We start from the raw sequence: 14,260 nt of genomic DNA, 5'->3' as shown, positions 1-14,260 counted from the left end.
TACATTTAGATGGCATGATGCAAAATCCCGGTAGAACTGCACTTTCGGTTCTTAGCGATATGTTGGTAGGTGCTGGGTTTAGCATTTTGCATATACATACAGTATTCAGCACTAAAACAACCATCTGTTGAAACAAGATATATTCCCATGTTATCACAATGTTTCTGGCACACTAAAAATTAGCATGCTAGGTATTAGCATTGTTAATATTTATATTTTGGGGGATTTTTGGGGAATTTAAACAGCTCTAAGGACCTAGTGTGTGAATGTGATTGTGAATGTTGTCTGTCTGTCTGTGTTGGCCCTGTGATGAGGTGGCGACTTGTCCAGGGTGTACCCCGCCTTCCGCCTGAATGCAGCTGAGATGGTCTCGAGCACCCCCCGCGAACCTGAAAGGGATAAGCGGTAGAAAATGGATGGATGGATGGACTTTACATAGATAGTTCCCAGCAAGATAGGCAATATCTTCAGCATTTTTCTCTAACATTGAGATTTAACATTTAAACAACCATCTATTGAAGCAAGAGATGTTCCCATGTTATTACGATGCATCCATAAAGGTTGCTAGCATGCTAGCTTTTAACATTGTTAACATTTCTGTTTCAAAAATATATTAAGTACAATGCGCAAAATGGTTAAGTCTTGATCCCTTAGTTTAGCAATAGGTAGCTGCCCCATTCTGCGACATTGTATCTAGTTTTTTAATACTCTTCAGTTAACTGGTTAAAATTTATTTTAAATTAATCAGATACATTCAATAAACAGACTTAAATATGTGTCAATTCTGCCATACCAGCTTCTGAAAATCCGAGATTAATTATTTACAGTATTGTGATTCATATATTTCGAATGAGCCAGTTGCCTTGAGGGTACTATACATGTAAGGCTGGTTGGATTAAAAAGGTAAGTCTTGGAATATATGTATCTGACCAGCATTGCATTTGGTTTTGAACCTGTTCAAGGAAGTGTGGATGTTCATTGGGCTTTAAAGGCCTACTGAAATGAATTTTTTTTATTTAAACGGGAATAGCAGATCCATTCTATGTGTCATACTTGATCATTTCGCGATATTGCCATATTTTTGCTGAAAGGATTTAGTAGAGAACATCGACGATAAAGTTCGCAACTTTTGGTCGCTGATAAAAAAAAAGCCTTGCCTATACCGGAAGTAGCGTGACGTCACAGGAGGAAGGATTCCTCTCATTTCCCCATTGTTTACAATGGAGCGAGAGAGATTCGGACCGAGAAAGCGACGATTACCCCATTCATTTGAGCGAGGATGAAAGATTCGTGGATGAGGTACGTTAGAGTGAAGGACTACAGAGGCAGTGCAGGGTGTATCTTTTTTCGCTCTGACCGTAACTTAGGTATAAGGGTTCATTGGATTCCACACTCTCTCCTTTTTCTATTGTGGATCACGGATTTGTATTTCAAACCACCTCGGATACTATATCCTCTTGAAAATGAGAGTCGAGAACGCGAAATGGACATTCACAGTGACTTTTATCTCCACGACAATACATCGTTAAAGCTCTTTAGCTACGGAGCTAACGTGATAGCATCAGGCTCAAATGCAGATAGAAACAAAATTTTAAAAATCCCTTACTGGAAGGATATACAGAAGATCAACAATACTATTAAACCATGAACATGTCAATACACGGTTAATAATTTCCAGCTTGGCGAAGCTTAACAATTGAAGCTAATTTAGCTACGGGGCGGCGGCGGCGGGCGTTGTAGCTTTCGACGACACCCCGGCCGCCATCAGAGTCGGCAAGAAACATATATTTCCCCAAAGTTACGTACGTGACATGCACATAGCGACACGCACGTACGGGCAAGCGATCAAATGTTTGGAAGCCAAAGCTGTACTCACGGTAGTGCGTCTGCTATCCAGCTCAAACACAACACAACCTCCTGGTGTTGGTGTTGCTGTAGTACGCCGCTAATACACCGATCGCACCTACAACTTTCTTATTTGCAGTCTCCATTGTCCATTAAACAAATTGCAAAAGATTCACCAACACAGATGTCCAGAATACTGTGGAATTGTTCGATGAAAACAGAGCAGTTTGTATGGTGACACATTGGGTCCGAATACTTCCGTTGCCGTCGTGACGTCACGCGCATACGTCATCATACCGAGACGTTTTCAGCCGGATATTTCCCGGGAAATTTAAAATTGCACTTTATAAGTTAACCCGGCCGTATTGGCATGTGTTGCAATGTTAAGATTTCATCATTGATATATAAACTATCAGACTGCGTGGTCGGTAGTAGTGGGTTTCAGTAGGCCTTTAACTCAACGGCTGCTGTGCCTTCCAGGGGAGCTTCACTATACACCAATACAAATACACACTGTCTATTTTTAACAGACACAGATACTCAATCAGTTTAAACCAAGGTTTGTCAAAATTTGACATGTGGTTCAAACTCACTAATATACATTGTGTAATTCCATGCTTTTAGCATATACAGTACATATATGTGACATAATAATAGAGACCACAACAGACATGAATGTACGACCACACAAATGTAAAGAAATTGTGTGTCTACTGGACTTATCTGTGTTCTACATTTTTACATTTCGGAAATGCAGGTCCTAAAAAAAGGACCAAAATAAAACTATGAAAATCACAAATACATCAGGGATAGTCAAATAGATGCATTTAACGGAAAGCCGAACTACATTAAAATATGAAATCAGATAGTATCATAAAATATAATTAAGTTTGCGCACTGCAAAGGTAGAGCCTCAAAATGTGTAAGGTATCTTCACTTGTTAGTGCCAAGAATTTAAGGCGTGACCCTGCTGTTTTAATGACCACAATGTGGCTCTTTTTTTCACTACGTTCTTTCCAAATCACTTCCACCACCAGCAGGCAAACACTGGGCACGACAAACAACATCCACAAAAGTACACGGGCAAACTTGCAGAGGAATGAGTGGTTCAGCATGTTCAAGTCTATAATAACAAGAGTAGCAGACAAAAGCTCTGTTTGGCTTTATAGGGGGTAGAGAGTGAGTATCCTTGTGTGTTTGTGTTTCTGTGGTTGGTGTAAGCAGTTGACTGTGCATTTAAACTCCTGAGTGAGTGAGTGGGAAGTGTTTTATGTGCTGAATGTGTGTTGTTTACACTTACTAAATTGATTGTAGAGTCACCTACAAATATAATCTGCTTTTGGTGAGACAAAAAAACAAACTATGATAATAGCTAAGAAAGAAAAATACTACTGTTAAAGGGCTCGTATTATGATTGTTTTTCTACATTTAAAACGTGTTTATGAATGTCCTCATTCAACCAGGTCATTGTCATCTCAGGGCATGCAATCGATTGCGACTGGACGGTTTGGTTTGTCTTAGAAGACGCTTTGACTCTCATCCGAGTAGGCTTCATCAGTTCATGCTCATAGACTTAGATGGGTCAGATCTAGACTAGATTTATGAGCACAAACTGATGAAGCCTACTCTGATGAGAGGCGAAACATTTTCTAAGACAAACCAAACAGTCCAGTTGCGATCGATTGAATGCCTTGCGACACATTCAAAAAACATTTCCTTGTGGTCTACATAACATGTAGTGGTGGTTCTTTGGTCAATATTTTGCCCAGACCATATTTACAGACCATTTTCAAGCCGCTTTCTGACCGTCTCTTTAGGATGCACCGTTTTGTGGGCAGTCTTATTTACGTTCCTCCACTTCAACTGTGTCTGCACCCTATCAACGATGTTTTAATTTTTATAGCTTCCACATGGAGTTTACTGACAGATATAATTTCGAATTATACACTACTTTGTATTAGAAATGGCAACAGCGGAGGATGCATGTGCATGTACGAGACAGTTAGCCCCATAACAAGAGTACAGACAAGAAGAAATAACTTATTGAATATGTCGGACTACAATGGTGGACTCGCACAAAGCTCTTTGGGAAACCTCTACCATATATGGAGTTATCAGCTGATGTCACCAATTGGAAAAACGTCACAAATTGGGCAAATTCCAAACGGCTCTTTTGGAGAAAGTGTGAAGGAAGGCAGGATTGTTTTATAAATATCTCCGCAATGCCTCCATGTCTTGATTTAACATTTTCGGGACCTATGCAGATCCCAAATACACAAAAACAGATACAATTAGGTAAGAAAATTGGTTTTGCTTACAGTAATAGGTCTACTTCAAGTTAAAAATATATAAATTTTACACCCTCATAACAGCCTTAAAGGGTCATATTATGATAGTTTTTCTACATTTAAAACAGTTCTTTTTGAAATGGTGGTTCTTTGGTCAAAATTTTGCATATATTATTTGTTAAACATCATCTTCAAGCCACTTTCTAAGGGTCTGTTCAGAATGCGCTGTTTTGTGGGCGGTCATATTTATGTGCCTCCACTTTGATTGTGTCTGCACCCTGTCAGCCATGTTGTAGTTTTTAGCACTTCCTTATTGAGTTTACTGACAGATAAAAGTTGGAACTATACACTGATTTAGATATGGCAACTGTGGAGGATACGTGTGCATGTAGGAGACAGGAGACACAACATGAGGATAGAGGAAGTGAAGGAGCTTATTCATTGCTAGCATCGGACTACAATGGCGGATTTGCAACTTTCCGGGTAAATCTATACTATACTTGGAGATATCCACTGAAGTCACTAAGTGAGCAAATTCCAAACTGCTTCTTTGGAAGTATGAAGGAAAGCAAGATTATTTTATGAATATCTTCGCCATGCCTCCTTGGTTTGATTTCAAATTTGCAGGATTTGTGCAGATCCCAAAAAACAGGTACTAATATGTAAAAAAACAAGTTGGTTTTGCATAATCAGTCCCCTTTAAATGCATTTTGGATTAGCGCCTAGATGACCCAAATTTCACTAACATATTTTCTTTAATCTGGCAGTCATGTCCCATCATATTAATTAGTTTTGGATAAATGGGTAGATAACTAACATTGCTTAGAAAGATCTTTTTTCATAGCCAGACTCGATATATTGCCCCCTCTTGGTGTGTGATCCTCCACATAACTCAAGCCCATTTCCCCATATTGACAGTGCAGATAAAGGCCTATAAAAATATTATTTTGATCGCTTAATTGTACGTTTTTATCGCCCTGGGCCATGAATACCTCAAAACTGATATGGTTAACTTGAGCAATGAAGATGTATTAATATGTCAGTATATAGACACCTGTTTCCCTATCTTCAGTGTCTGCCTGGTAGGGGTGATATTTGTAATACTTTTTATTCCTTTTTTTAACTTTGCATGCCCCTCTGTGTTTCAATCCTTGTAACGCTCATCCATCCATCCGTCCATTTTCTACCGCTTATTCCCTTCGGGGTCACGGGGGGCGCTGGAGCCTATCTCAGCTACAATCGGGCGGAAGGCGGGGTACACCCTGGACAAGTCGCCACCTCATCGCAGGGCCAACACAGATAGACAGACAACATTCACACTCATGCAAATTTGAATTCCTCTTAAAGAGGAATAAAATATCTATCTATGTTCATCCAGCCTTTTCTCAAACACAATTCAACTCAAGGTATAATTCCAGAAATAAAACATCAGTAAAGGAGGGCAAAAAGAATACTATTAAGCTTCATAATGTAGTAAGGCTGGGCGATATGACTGAAAAATATCACAACATAAGTGTGCAAAAACTTGTGCAACACGTATTGTTCAGAATATTTATTTTTTTCTGCAGGTTCTGACTCTAATTCAAAGCTCTGATTCTGTGCGTGAAAAAAAAAAGGTGCGGAAATAACAATATGCTACCAAAACATACTACACAATATGAAATTGCCTTCAATCTTCTGTAGATGATGTCAGAAGGCTGACATTTTAGTGCTAAAAGTGGACATTCCAAAATGTGCTGAAACAAGTTAGAAAACAAACCTGAAATCCCTACTGTGTCTATTTTGGGGGTAATGTTTCCTACAAACATCATTTTTAGGACCACAACTAAGAAATAAGTGCTAACATTGTCAGCATTAGAAGGGCCCTTTAATCGACTTGTCCTTGTAAAGGGCTATGATCGCACTGCTTCCCCAAGTTGGCTACACAACGCCATCGGTCAAGTTTTTCTTTTTTTTTTGTTTGACTCGATGAACATTGTTCATTTTTTCATGTCGGCACTGTCCTTCACACTTACTTGTCTTTGGACCCATGGTTGGAAAAACAAAGTTTTGTCTGTCTAGCTATTACCTAATGATAGTTAGTGCGACACGGGATGTGTGGTGGAATTTTAGGGGTTTATTCTGGCATTTGCCACGCCAACTAGGTTTATGAAGCTAGCTTGTAACCCAAACAAATAGCAGACAGGTGGCTCATATTTTAAACCGTCGTAAGGTAAAGCGCTCGTAAGCCACGTTAGCACTGTATTTGAAAATGGGTTTTTGTAACTTAACATTTTAATGGTGTAACTTATGTAGGAGGAAAATCTGAACCCCTCTGTTTTTATGACATCCTTATTTTCTTTTGTATCCGCCATTCATCAAGTCAACACTTTGTGTGAGGGAATAGTCTGTATGTGGCGTTGACAGTCTGGGGGGTGAGTCCTGTTGTGTTTGGAAAGTTGGGTACTGACAAAGTCATTCTGCCCTACCGCAGCGATGACATGCATGAGCACATGCATGTATTGCGAGAGTGCTTATTTGGAGCTAAAACTTGTCTCTGTCAGCCAGCATTCTGTGTTCCATCTCCGTTGGCCCAGCAACAGTACAGATGTTTCTGTCACTGCCTTGCACCATAGCAACAGCAGTAGTTGTTGATATGCAGTGATCAACATAGTTTAAGATAATTTTTCTCATGTACTTAGGGTAAGGATAATTTGTGCCACAAAGGCTTTTAGTTGGGTTAAAACAAGCTAATGGTTGTCAAGAAGTGAAGTGAAGTGAAGTGAATTACATTTATATAGCGCTTTTTTCTCAAGTGACTCAAAGCGCTTTACATAGTGAAACCCAATATCTAAGTTACATTTAAACCAGTGTGGGTGGCACTGGGAGCAGGTGGGTAAAGTGTCTTGCCCAAGGACACAACGGCAGTGACTAGGATGGCGGAAGCGGGGATCGAACCTGCAACCCTCAAGTTGCTGGCACGGCCGCTCTACCAACCGAGCTATACCGAGTTTTGTCGTCTTTTCACAGTAGCTCAAAAAGTGTAAGCCAGTGAGCCTTTATTACACAGTTTATGAAGGTATAAGACAAAGACCACCAAAGTTCCAAGTCGGTTAGATTCTGACAGCTCCGGTGTTTATTTGGCATGGCTCGGTTGGATCGGTGAAAGCCCTACTTCCACAGAAGAGATAGACATTTGCTTAGCACCTCTAACTTTGATAAAAACACATCCTAGCGTCTACTAGTGTCATCACATGACGCCAATGCTAACAAATGGCTTTATATTCCAGAATAAACTATTCTAATTGATAATTAGGTAGTTAGTAATTTTTACAAGCTATGGTACATATGCTATAATAAGAGGTGGAAGCAAGTCTCTCATGTGTAAGTCAGGACTCACAGTTAAGTTTCTTAAATTCTTCAGCAAGTCCCAAGTTACTGTGGTAAGACTCAAGCAAGTCAAGTTTTTGCTCAGGTCAAGCAAGAGACAAGTCAGGTCATATTTACAGCACATCACATTGAACAATAAATGATTCAAGGAACTTTATTGGCATACCAGCACACGAGAGACACATCAGATGGCATGAAATGTAGTACACAAGAATGGTAGTATGTACATAATTATTTAAATAGAGTAGGTTATAAATAATAACATAGGCTAATAGGAATAGATTATAAATAGAATATAATAAATGGAAAAACAGGATAGTTTGTGACCCTGTTGTGCAATTAGGATGTAAAAACAATGACTGCAAACCAAATAAAAGCCCAGTTCAGCACAGTTTGGATATGTGTGCAAGTTAAGTGTTCCTGGTGCAGAAACAAATGCTCACAAATGCCTTGGAACGTCTCGGGATCCCCCGGGAGGAGCTGGACGAAGTGGCTGGGGAGAGGGAAGTCAGGGCTTCTCTACTTAGGGTGCTGCCCCCGCGACCCGACCTCGGATAAGCGGAGTAAAATGGATGGATGGATGGTATTCTAAACATTAAATAAGTTAGATCAAAAGTCAGCTTACAATGAACCTATGGGAGCCGTTCAATTCTGCCTATAAAACCCCCCAAAAAACATCCAAACACTTATATTAGGGTTTTATATACATGATGAAGGGATATATGTAATGTAGTAACAGGCACATTTCTAAATACATTTAATATTTACATGTGTTGATCATTTTAAGCATACGCAGAGCATTCATTTAAACAACACATCACGTTTGCTTTTTTTTTCTTTCTTCACTGATTATTGCTCACTGCAGACTTCATGAGAGCCAAGAAACATAATAAAACATCACCTACTGTGCAAGGTCTGCTGTCATTAGGATGCCGACTGCTGGGATGTTCATATAGTCCGGTTTAGATGAAAAATGTCTCATAATCCCTGCAAAGAAACGGTGTGGGGGGAACAAGCGCTTTTTGTGTCGTCCTTGCCAGTTCCAGGTCCTAAATGTCTGTCAAAGTGTCCAAACTTGTCGGATTATCTCCTCAGCCATCTACTTTTCAGGTGAGAGGCATGATTTATGATCTACAATAAACTTACAGGGAGCATGGAAGCGAGGAAACAGCAGACCACTCGATGTAAACATAGGGACACACGGAAGTGATCACGTTGACTGTGGTGAATCACGGCGCCGCTGTAAATTGTTCGTCTGCGTTAGCCGTTATAATCACAATACCACTAATACTTTTTGAATGGTTATTTATCAGATTTTATGGGCAGGGCCGGCCCGTGGCATAGGCCGTATAGGCAAATGCTAAGGGCGCCGTCCAACAGGGGGCGCCACGCCAGTGCCACAAATGCAGGAGAAAAAAAAAAAGAAAAAAAAAGTTGGTACTATTATTTCTAAATACAAAAAATAATCCCACGTTAATTAAAATGCAAAGTAAAGCCTATTTAATAGAAATATTATTTGTTACAACAAATGCCACCGCACGGTGCGCCCCCTCCCTTCCCGTATCATGACTCTCTTTTTGGACGTCACCACCAAAAAAATCAACACAAGATGTCAAAATGGCCAAAACTGTCAGGTGCCCAGGGAAGAAAAAAGAGAAAAGAAGAGGAGAAACGAGAAAAAGACAGAGGTAGCAGGTAGGTAACGTTAGCCTACATACAATTATTTGTCTGTTACAGAATGTGATAGTAACCTGGCTTTTTAGCATTAAGCTAATGTTACATGATTCGGCAATTGCTAATCAATAAATAGCTAGTTCTGTTTTACGTCGGGTTAATATTGTGGAGGGGGCTAAATTGTTATGGAAAATAATAATGTAACGTTAGGTAATTACAGTAATCCCACCTTACATTCCTCAGGGACATTTGTATTAGATCTTTTAAGCAGGTGTTTTTTGTTTACATTGTTATTGCCTTCTGGTTAGCTAATGTTTGCCCTGCAGGTAATAGTCACTTTTCCACCCCTTTATATATTAGGTATAGTTGTAAGCCTAGTTGTTAAAGTGCACATCATTAATGTTAATTAAGCAATATCACATGAGAGGGAATGCTGTTTTTTAATTTGAGCACTGCTGTGATTCGGTTAAAGATAATTATAACATAACATTCTCATATAATACGTTAATTTGCTTTCTTTAAGTTAAAAAAAAAGGTCAAAGACAAAGCTATTCGGTTTCTTGTGAGTATATACACTTCACTGCCGATGTGGGGGGGCGCCACCTAAAATCTTGCCTAGGGCGCCAGATTGGTTAGGGCCAGGCCTGTTTATGGGCATAATTGTAAAGCTCCCATTGGCTCCGCTGTAAGCTGACTTTTATTTACATTTATTTAATATTTAGAATGCTTTTTTTTTTAAATCCATCCATCGTCAGATTTTTCATAATGACTGTGAACAATGGGCAAAATTCCAAAAAAAGTGCAGTTCCCCTTTATCACAACATACTTGCGTTTTAAAATTACTAAAATAAAGCAAAAGAAATCGGTGGTGAGGTAATTTTATGGTAATCAAATATCAGTGCCATTTTTAAACTAGAATTTCATATACCATTCAGAAGATAACTGCTTCAGTAGAAAGAACAACAATCAGAGTGCTTCCTAGCCCTTTTTGGCCAATGTCACGGGTTGATGTAATTACACTTGGGAAACTTCTCTATCCACAGGGAAGTTTTTCAGGAAAATAGACACACTTGCCAACAGGAAGTTGATGTCTAAATAAATCCCTTCCCCCGCCCTGCTTGCTTGGCCTTTTTAAACCGTTACACAGACGGGAACCTTGAAGAAGAAAGCTTTAAACACACAAAACAAAGGCCCGGCTTGGCCTCGCTTAGCACCGCAGTGGTCTGGGCCCGGCAACCTCGGTCGGCCGTCTTACACAGACTGCTGTTTTTACTTTGGTGAGGTCAAGCCTGTCCTGGGAGGCCATTCTGCAAACCAATGTGATAAGTCATTGTGCTTGGTGCACTTGTGGTTTACTCATTCTGTGCTTGGGTGTTTAAGTTAGTCTACATTTTGTCTGAAGGGTCAGTTGAGTTTACTAAACTGCGATCTGGCTGAATGAACAGGCTGCCTCAGCTCTTTATTTTTCTTCCACCTCTTCTAAATTTTTCAGTTTTTATACACATCCGTTTATCCTTCATCTATACTAGATCGCATGGTTAAGAATGTGTATAGCAACTCCGAGCAGACTTTGTGCAAGAAACAGTAAACACATTGTCGATCAATAAATAGGCCAATAAAAATGTTTTCCATTCAATCATTTTCTTGCTTTATGTTTTTGCTTTTTAGCCCCACTGGCAAATGCTCAGTCCCCTGTGGGTTCAAGTCTTTTAGTTTAAATGTGATTCAAGAAGGGGTCAATTTAGATTGTTTTTTTGTTTGTTTATTTTGTACCAGAACTTTGACATCCCTCCCTGTGCCCTCTGTGCCACCCCTGACTAAGCCAAGGGTTGGCTCTCAGTGGTGGCGGTGACACCACAGCCTTAATGACAGGGCACTAGAGCGCTGCGTCCGCCTCGCCCTGCCGCCTCACCTGCTACACACTCACCAGTTTACATACTGCCACAGAAATGGCACTTGTGTGTCTGTGTGTGTGTATAGTTAGAATAATGTTGCTAACACTATTACTAACTGGATGGTTTTACTTAGACTGGCCATTATGCCGATGTCTCAGCATCCTTATTTGAACACACTTGTCACGCTACTGCCATGCTGCTCTCATGCTGGAAATACTTGCTGCTCACTGGCCAAAAACTAAGTGGTGTATCTAAAACAAGCCTGTTGACAGTGTTAGAGCCTTAGTTTTCATGCCAAATAGAGAAAAGGCTAAAGTGGAGCTGCAGTTCTTCAGTGGAAAAACAACTTCTTATTTTCCTGTCATGTTTGCTTTTAGTTTGCTGTTTCCACTGCTTAGTAGAACGCTATGTCAGCATTTGATTGATCTTGGGATTACATAATTTACAGTCGTGGGAAATTTTTTTTTGGTATATTTTGTTAATAAATGATAAATGATAAATGGGTTATACTTGTATAGCGCTTTTCTACCTTCAAGGTACTCAAAGCGCTTTGACACTATTTCCACATTCATCCATTCACACACACATTCACACACTGATGGCGGGAGCTGCCATGCAAGGCGCTAATAGCTTGATGTTTTTGTGTTTAAAGAGTTGGTTTCATGATTAATTTAAACATTTCCTTTTTGTTTTAATCAATCAAGCATTTGGAGGGAATCTGGTAGTCTTGATCGCAGCTTCAGGTTATATTCCGACATTCAACAGTTTCTACAGGAATCACTATCATTTTGAATTTTTCTACTGAGTGTCTGAGTAGCACGATTAAACCGTGTTCTCAATGTACATTTTTTTCATACACGACCTCCTTCGAAAGATTCACATCACTTTCCCTTACAGCAAGCTTTAACTGTTAAAACTGGTAAATGGCATTAAGAGTAATGTCATTCATTTAAATAACAGAACACGTATTGTGTTGCTTATCATAATCATGAGTATTTTATCAATTACCTTGACACAATGGTACAGGTTGGGTCGGGGGACGGCGTAGCTCGGTTGGTAGAGCAGCCGAGCCAGCAACTGGAGGGTTTTTGGTTCAATACCCAGCTTCCGCCATCCTAGTCACATCTGTTGTGTCATTGAGCAAGACACTGATGGTTCGTGAATGTGGAAATAGTGTCAAAGTGCTTTACCCATTTACCATTATATTGTAACCAGAGAAAAATATGTGAGGCTACACAATGACACACGTTTCCTGTTACTTTATGCTGAAAAATTGAGTATATCCCAAACTCAATAAGTTCAAGACATCTACTGTGAAAAAAAACTAACTGAAATATTTTTAGCATGGAGATATGTTTATTTTTCGGTCAGCCTCCATTGGAACAAAGTAGTTTTTTGACAATATTTTCCCAGTCTGCATGCATGCAGGAATCTGTTCAGTACCAGTACTCAAAATTATCAGCTTGTGTTTCATTTCATATTTCAACACAGATTCTCTCGCTGTTGCAGGTGAAAGGGGTTGGCTTGTATTTCCGTCAGCAACTCCTGCAGTCCCGTCATCGTGGCGCCTTTGAACTGGCATATGTGGGCTTTGTCCGCCTCACTGACATGCTATGCAGGTATGTGTTAACATACAGTGTGTCCTGTTGAAAGGTAATACTGCTCAGTGGCTGTGGACATTATACTGCACATCGCAAGGATAACTGTAATTAAGCCAGTACAGCATCCTCTCCTATCACTCTTCATGATGAGTTTGACATTGTTTATGTGGAGGCCTGGTTGGCATGACATTTAGTTTACCTTTGCTTTTTTAAAGGCTTGCTCCTTTTTTCCTGGAGTCATGCAAGATTGTAGGCTGTCATGAAAGGTTGTCTTCTTTGTTGTAGGTGTAATTGGTAAAATAAGGGATGCTCACGAAGAAGTATGGTTCAGTTCAATATTCCTTTTAATTACATTCAAATAGAATTGCGCAATAAAGATGATAAACAATACTAAACATATAAATATGACCCACTATAGAGCTTTCAATACAATCGTCATATCGTGATGATGCATTTTGATGACAAATCCTAGTTTTGTTCCTTTAATTCGACAGTGATAAGCAAACTCAATGCATTGTAGCGCCCTCGCTAGCCGCTACTGTCCCTCCACAGTGGGATGCAACTTCTAAGTCAGTAATCCTTGCCTCCATGGCGGCAAATAAACTAACATTATCGCTGGAGAATGAGGACGATCTAACCTACACACCCTAGGATGATACAAAAAAGCATATCTTACCGCTAAGAAAGAGAAAAATGTAAACCGGGGTTGGTGAATCAATGCAAATATTGACAACAACTATACTATCAATGTATAGTTGAAACTACAGTGATTAGATCGATATTTCTTATCACAAAAGTTTTTTTTTGTCATTTTTTTGATTGTTTACTTTTACTCATTAAGGGCAAAAACCAAAGTATTTAAATCAGAGCCAATAAAGTTTTTTTTATTATTATTATTTTTTTACTATTGACTTTGTTATACATGTATGTAATAAAAGGTCATTAGGAAATAAATAAAATTAATAACAATAAATACATAAAAATAAATATTACAGTTGATCCAAATGTTAATCATTCAATGATCTTGAAAATTTAAAGTACCAATATCAGCATTGGTATGGCCGATGGAGTTGTAGTGCTTGTAGGTAATGCATGCTGCATGCTGCTTCTGCTTGCTACTTTCTGCTTTCAGCTACCGCCGCCGTCCAGCCCCTTTTTTTTACAGAAGGTAAGAAGAGGAGCAGAGTGTGTAAGTCTCCTCAGCTGGTACAAAGCATTTCCATTGCCAGGACCCGTAGATGCCTCCTTTTTGCCACACACGGTAACTGACATCCTCGCGTTTCCAGGCTAAGTTGTACAGGATCTCAGAACAGCAGGGGGCCCTAAAGATGCGGCATGCAGGCCCTCCGGTATGTGGACGTGCCCTGCTACCTGTCAACCTCTGCCCCAGCTTTGGACAAATAGTGAAGACCTCCACGGTGGACCAAGTGGAAGATGGCTGCAGGGAGAAGCACCACAACGGCTGGGAAGGCTGCAGCAAAGATGGGTCTTCGGTCCTCTTGGTCTCCTTGCCACTGGACTTCCAGTCCTTTTTTTTGCCAAGGACTGTGTATCAGTCTCCCCACATTAAAAGATTTAACACAGAGGC

The 14,260-nt window shown here is 39.8% G+C and overlaps 1 protein-coding gene across 2 annotated transcripts in view; it reads left to right on the top strand.

The window, feature by feature from the left end:
- The window catches only part of thada (THADA armadillo repeat containing), a 251,978-nt gene that overhangs the window by 27,512 nt on the left and 210,206 nt on the right, over positions 1 to 14,260 (top strand). For both annotated transcript variants that reach the window (XM_062058803.1, XM_062058804.1), the window contains exon 22: positions 12,581 to 12,690. In XM_062058803.1, the coding sequence (XP_061914787.1) occupies positions 12,581 to 12,690 (110 nt within the window). The remainder of the gene's footprint in view (positions 1 to 12,580; positions 12,691 to 14,260) is intronic.

Source organism: Entelurus aequoreus, linkage group LG09 (assembly GCF_033978785.1).
Source record: "Entelurus aequoreus isolate RoL-2023_Sb linkage group LG09, RoL_Eaeq_v1.1, whole genome shotgun sequence".
Classification (NCBI taxonomy): Eukaryota; Metazoa; Chordata; class Actinopteri; order Syngnathiformes; family Syngnathidae; genus Entelurus; species Entelurus aequoreus.
The sequence above is the reverse complement of the archived record's forward strand: the minus strand, read 5'-3'. Positions and strand labels throughout refer to the sequence as shown.